This window comes from Branchiostoma belcheri, unplaced genomic scaffold (assembly GCF_001625305.1).
Source record: "Branchiostoma belcheri isolate BF01 breed outbred unplaced genomic scaffold, Haploidv18h27 scaffold6, whole genome shotgun sequence".
Classification (NCBI taxonomy): domain Eukaryota; kingdom Metazoa; phylum Chordata; class Leptocardii; order Amphioxiformes; family Branchiostomatidae; genus Branchiostoma; species Branchiostoma belcheri.
Window position 1 is genome coordinate 186,374 of NW_017804242.1, and position 6,728 is coordinate 193,101.

General features: G+C 43.9%; 2 protein-coding genes and 1 non-coding gene across 3 annotated transcripts in view; 2 read left to right on the plus strand and 1 right to left on the minus strand.

The window, feature by feature from the left end:
- LOC109482579 (chromodomain-helicase-DNA-binding protein 1-like) overlaps positions 1-305 on the minus strand; it is a 48,440-nt gene extending 48,135 nt beyond the window's left edge. The window contains exon 1 of the mRNA XM_019785345.1: positions 223-305. The gene's annotated coding sequence lies outside the window, so the exon portion shown is untranslated. The remainder of the gene's footprint in view (positions 1-222) is intronic.
- A 624-nt stretch (positions 306-929) lies between these two features.
- Trnav-cac lies at positions 930-1,002 on the plus strand. Its single transcript has one exon. It is a non-coding gene; the product is annotated as a tRNA-Val (tRNA).
- A 1,830-nt stretch (positions 1,003-2,832) lies between these two features.
- Positions 2,833-6,499, plus strand: LOC109482431 (fork head domain-containing protein FD5-like). The gene is made up of 4 exons (XM_019785138.1): positions 2,833-3,046; positions 4,341-4,535; positions 5,472-5,581; positions 5,995-6,499. Exons 1-4 carry the CDS (start codon positions 2,834-2,836, stop codon positions 6,497-6,499), a joined length of 1,023 nt encoding a protein of 340 aa, XP_019640697.1. The 5' UTR covers position 2,833.
- Positions 6,500-6,728: the final 229 nt, after the last annotated feature.

Here is a 6,728-nt window from a genome sequence, read left to right on the forward strand (position 1 = left end):
TTCCACACAACGACCCGTGCAGACAAGATGTCGTTTGGGCCCAGAGCACCCGAAACAACAAAAAATTCACCGCGCAATTTCCCCACTTTCTCGCCAACTAGACCCGATTCATCGGCACAAAAACGTTTTCCTACAACTCTAAGTCCCTTTCTTTCGATTCAAGGACGCATGGGACCACAGCAATCTCGCGTTCTGGATTATTTCGATAAAAATTGTACCCACTCGGATATTTTGCCCGCGTTCGGTCGCCATATTTGCTTCTTCCTCCCACAGTGTCCGCGCGCGGGGGGTTGTGGGTAGAGTTAATTGATCCCCACCTGATACTAGTCAGGTGTGAATTTTACCTTACAGGTGTGCGGATTTCAGGTGATTGCTAAGCAAAAATAGACAACTCAAACATTTCAAACGTGTTCTACAAACGATTTCAATGGACATGTCAAAGTATGAGTTACTGCGAAGTCAAATAGGGCTGTAAAACTAATTTAAAAGGCAGCAGAAACTAAAATACAGACAAAAAGTTTGCCTTAAATCACACTTGCTTTATTCATATTGATTTTAGGAAGAGTTTAAAATTCTTTATGTCCTAGACTGGAGTACGTATCGATCCATTTCCTGTAGGAATTGTTCTTAGCATTGATTTGTTGTTGGTTGAATAATTAATGTGATGATACCCGCTAACATCGGCTGACGTTTGCAATCATTCTTCTGCAGTTTGGCTATTTTTCGCTAGGAGCGCAAGTGTCGTGTCAATGTAAAATTTGGTTTTGCAGCGTTTCGCTTAGTTTTAGTAAAACATCCGACACAAGTGACATTCTCAACAATATTATGTAAAAGATTGGTGAGGAAACATATTTAATTTCTGAAATAGTCTTGTTTAGCACTGCACGTTGGATTTATACTCCTTAGCGTGCCTCCCTGTCCCAACAAATGTCACCGTAGTGTAGTGGTTATCACGTGCGCCTCACACGCGCAAGGTCCCCGGTTCGATCCCGGGCGGTGACAAGTTATTTTTATCAAATTGAACAATTTCTTTTTATGCGATCCTCGGAACTTTACGTGGTTCTACGGTGCTACTCTCTAAGTAGAGGTGATTTCTGACATCTGCTCAGGCGTTTTTATCGTTTTTTTTTTACTTTTTTTCGGGTAGGCGAATGGATATACCACCCTCAGCCAACTGCCATGCAGCCACCAAAAGATCTGCTTGGAGATTACTAGTCTACCTTACTACTAGTATTGTCTTTTCATTAATTTTCGCAAACGTCAAGCGCCCATAGGTAATCAGTGTATTTTCGACAAAAAGAAACACCGTTCAGCACTGCTTTGGTGTTTTGCTTATGCATTAGCGGTTCTCGAGGTCTCAATTGATCGCTAATCCCTCTATAGCATTGTAATTTTTGTCCTACCTTTGTGCCTTTTAACCACAATACATTTTTTGATAAACTACGGAGGTAAAAAATAAATTACCTGCGTGTATAAACTGATCTTCCATCCACTCTCCTAGTACTACATTCATACAATTGAAGAAGCGCGAGCTAAATGTAAATGTGTATTGTATGTCCTTGGTATATACTCTCTATAATGTCACTGATGTCTATGTGTATAAGTGTATGGTTGTTAGCGTGTGACATTGCAGGTCTTCCTTCCTTCTTTCATTTACTAGTGTCATAGACGTTTGCCATATAAAGAGTAGTAGAAAGGACATTATACACAGATGTCCTTGGTAGTAGTAAGGGCAAGGAGATGGTAAGGGATCTACTTGGTTCTCTTTGTCGTAAAGAAAATAACACGACGACATGAAGGCTACCGACAGGAAGCGTCGGTTACGTCTCACACTCGCCAACAAAAAGCGTCCCCGTGAGATAATTATCCAATCAATTAGGCAAAGCCGTTCGTGGGCGAGCGGAACAATTAACACCGGATTGATGGCAGGGACGATGGTGTACGTTGAATACGGTGGAAGACGAAACGCATTTGTCTCAAATTGTACCCTCTATAGCAATGGACTAAATAAACTCTTTGACGTAGCCTCCAAATTCTACCCAAACTTTCACACATACACAAAGGAAAAGAAAACTACTCTCTTTGAAAAGTAACATCCGAAAACCCACAAATTACAGAAAAAGTGGGATCTCTGTCTTCAAAAAAGAAGTCAAACCCAGTATTTTTTACTAGTAGTTTCTTAGTAGTTATCAGTAGTTCTATGTGTACTAATTGTCAGTTTTTATACCATATGTTTCTTCTGTTCGGGCATGAATTTGCAATAAAACAAGTAATTAACACCCGATTGACGGTCGGGAGAAAGGGACGATGGCGGATCATTGTGGGACGGTGGTGTTTCATTATCACTTGTTTTTATATGAAAACATGTTAACAGAGAGCTGTGAAAACACCTCAAGGAGCACACATATGTCAGAGCGTATGGAAACTGAGTGACACACGGACACAAAGAACACCATCCTAGTCGGACGTTTCAGTCACGGTGCTTGCGCGCGTTGATAGAGATTCTTCCCAGCTTCGTGGCCGTGTATTTGACTATTTCCTTGGAAAACTCGCAGTTGCTGCTGTGAGTTACTCTCTAGAAGTTGAAGTTAAGGCTTCAGCTTGTATTTTTGACGTGTTTTTAGGCGTTTCTATCGGGCTTTCTTTTTAGTACCAGTATCGTATCTTTTTTTTTCGCCAACCAAACGTATTGGATACTGCCTTGACCGCCAATTTGACAAGATCCGCTTGGAGATATACTTGGGTGCGTGGAAAAAGTCTCTTCCCAGCGTTGCGGTCGTGTTTTGTCCTGAAGAAGTCGCAGTTGTTGCAGGGAGCGTGATCAGCGGACACCATGGCCGTCCCTAACGCTTGGACCGCACCGCTCACCACCTTCCCGCCGGGCCCACGCGACGACTCACGCACGGGGTCAGGAGAGGGGAGTGCCGAGAGCGTCGCGTCCCTGTCGCCGGAGCCTCTCGAGTCGAACTCCGCCGACGACCTGGCGGAGACGCCCGACAGCACCACGTCGGACGCGTCTTCCTCCTCTTCGGAAGAAAAAGGAGAGGTGAGAGTTTTAAAGTTTACGTTTTCAAAAGTCTCGAGGGCATATAGCAGGTCAAGGAGGTTAAATAGCCTCCGTAGCAGACTTATAGAACTGGGGGTTTGGTTGTCTTCGGCTGTTTTCTGATCAGCCCAGTTCAAAAAACGGGGGTAATTCAACCAGGCCGGCTATGTTGCCTATATGCAATCAGAAAATAGCACATAAAAGATCCCAAAGACCATGAAGACCCCCCAAACCCCCAGTTTTTGGCATGCTATGGAGGCTAACAGTAGGGCATATAGCAGGTCGACGTGCGTTTGCCATTACCCTTCAGTCCAAATAATTCACGTGCACGATCTAACAAAAAATTATACAACGGCCATATATAAAGCCAAGCTAGTACTCAAGGTTTAGACCAAATACCCATGCTGTCAAATGTGAAGGTTCCCAAGTTCTGCATTCACGCACAACACATTCACAGCCAAGCGAAACAAAAGACGCACAAATTTATTTTAGCTCCCTTCAGTTTCAGTGGTCTAAGCAGAAATATACAAAGCTTCATTCATGTGATTTAGTACGTAAGGGATGTATATGATATAAGTAACATATAAGATGATTTATAGGTACATGTATAATATTGTTTTTCTTCAGGTATCAATACAGTACTAGTAATTAGATTCTATGGATGTGTATTGAGATGTGTACTGTGTGTGTTTTGACTGCACTATTGTTCGACACTTGGCGATGTGTATTGTAGATGTTGTTTGTTCAAATCAACCTCCTTATTCAAATCAATTGCAAGGCAAGAAGATTTTGAATTGTTCAAATCTAGTAAAAAGCTGCTTAGGAAATAAAACTATGGGTGAATATTCAAATGTTTCGAACTGAAGGCTGTGATCAAGCACAATTATCCCATGGACTGAGTGATGCTTGATTCTAATTATTTTCGTAACAATCATCCATAAAAGTTGCTAGTAATCTCCAAATGAATGCCTTACTTAGGTACACAATGAATTAGTATTCTTTTATACCAGAGGTTTGATTTTTCTGGTTCGAAAACTGCATCAATATTAGAGTATCAAGCTTCGAAGTGAATCTTAGAAATCATGTTCTTTTCTTAGTTTTCTAAATATCATGGCAAAGACTATTGCACAATAAATGTACAAGATAGCATCTATTGCTATACAAAACTACGAACAAAACTTATTTACCTTAGAAGAAACAACATGGGTGAGAATGCGCTTTTACTATTATTGGTGTAGTTTCTATTACTGAAACATTATTCTCATATTTATCATAATGTTTATCATATTCTCAGGACAACGACGCGAAGCCGCCCTACTCGTACATCGCGCTGATCGTGATGGCGTTACGCAGCTCGCCGCTAGGGGCGCTGCCGCTCACCGGCATCTACGCGTTCATCGAGCGGACCTTCCCCTACTTCCGCCGCAACAAGCGGCGCTGGCAGAACTCCATCCGGCACAACCTGTCTCTGAACGACTGCTTCGTTAAGGTGAGAATGGATGAAGGAATGAAGGAAGGAGGGATGGATGGATTGGATGAATGAATGAATGAATAAATGAATAAATGGCGGATGGATGGATGGATGGATGCATGTGTGTGTGTGTGTGTGTGTGTGTGTGATTGAATGAATGAATGAATGGACGGACGAACGAGTGAGTGAGTGAGTGAATGAGTGAGTGAGTGAGTGAGTGAGTGAGTGAGTGAGTGAGTGAGTGAGTGAGTGAGTGAGTGAGTGAGTGAGTGAACAAAAGAATGTGTATTTACTAGTAGATATAACGGAACAAGCGGCGCTGGCAGAACTCCATCCGGCACAACCTGTCGCTTAACGACTGTTTCGTCAAGGTAAGAAGTATGAACGGACATTTAGATAAAGCAATCAACCTAAAAAAAACTTATACTGACACGTATGATAGGGCAATCGATGACTACCTATCATACTTACTCTTTCCGGTAAGTGTGGTGGGTTCTCTAAAATGCTGCATATGTGGCTATACTCAAACATGGGACTTAGACTTAAGCTTTACGTCCCTTTCTATAAGACTCCCCTAACCGAAGGCAGGTACTCATGTTCACATGAATCGAGTTAAGAAATAGGTGTAAAGTGCCTATCCTAAGCCACTGGGGCCTGCTTGAGCTTCGAAAGCTACATGAACTACAAGACCGCCCTGGTTCTTTCTTCACGTCGCGACTACGGCAACATGTTCGCCCTCAGTCCCAGGCTATTACTATTAAGATTGACTTAACTTCTAATCACTTTCTGATAACGGATAACACCTGTCTCCCCCTCCTTGTAGATCCCTCGGTCCTGTGAATAATATAGCCCGGTAAGGGAAACATGTTCGCCTTTCCTAGGCTCTCAGTACGATTTCCCTTGAGTTTCCTCGTTTCTTCACGTTCTGACAACACCTGTCTCCCCTCCTTGCAGGTACCACGATCCTGTGAGCAGCCGGGTAAGGGCGGACTGTGGGCGCTCCATCCGGACTGCGGAAACATGTTCGCCAAGGGAAGCTACTTACGCCGCTCCGCTCGCTTCAGGTGGGTTACAAGAGTTCAACATTTGCTGGGGAGTTTGTCATTGTTTCATATGATCGCCAAGCAGATCCTACGGTAGCAGGGCAGTACAGTTTAGTGCCCGCTAGCCACAACCACTAACGTTATACAGTTTACAGTTTTATAAGTACAGTTTGATAAAGAAATCCAGTCTTGCAGCATGAGGTACATGTACAATAAGCTGAATTGTACTGATTTGTACAATCGTATGTGTGGAAGAACACCAACTTACGTACATGTTAAATAGACTTGAAAGAACCTGTGTTGGTGTTGAACTTGGTGTTAGTTAGTTAGTATGTCCTTACAGTTGACTGACAGATTGGAGTCACACGATGTTGTAATTTCATGCTTGCCTTTTATTCATTTGTCATCCTTTCCTTCTTTTTTTATGGTCACAGAAGCTCCAAAACAGAGGAGTCGCAGGACGGACGGGCCCTGTACTCGCTCATGCATCCGCTCTTCAGAGCGTCTCCCTACAGTACTACTAGTAACCCCATCATGGGTAAGGCAGCTCCAGAAATTCGTCCCGTTCGCAGTTACACGGACAGTCAAACTACAAACGCAACAAGAGCAGAAGAACTAAGAAGACCATCACCTACAGTACCGCAAAGCAACTCTGGCGCCATCCAATGCAGTCCCAGCTTGGTCCCAGGGCCCTGCACGCGGAGCTATGGGAACGAGATGTCGTCCCCGTCCTCAGAGCATGCCGGCGGCAGTACCGCCCTGTCGCCGCCAGGGGTCGCTCCTTACCGCCCTGTGTCGGCCCCGTTCCCACCAGTTATCCCCCCGCCTGCTCTCATGCCGGTGTCACCCCCTACTAGACTACCGTCGCCCTACCTGCCGGGCTATCCCTATTGCTACGGGTATCCCTTTTTAGTGCCTCTACCGTCTCTACGTCAGTGAAAAAAATGTATAGAAGAGAACTTAGACCCCTTTTCCACTAGCTGGGCGACCATACATCGGCCAAAATTGGATTTGTATGACCGCAAATTGATTCCATAAATTAATTGTTTCGGGTATTCCTTCCTGGTGCCTCTACCGTCTCTACGGCAGTGAAAAATGTATAGAAGCGAACATAGACCCCTTTTCCACTAGCTAGGCGACCAGACAGCGACCAAAATTGGATTTGTAT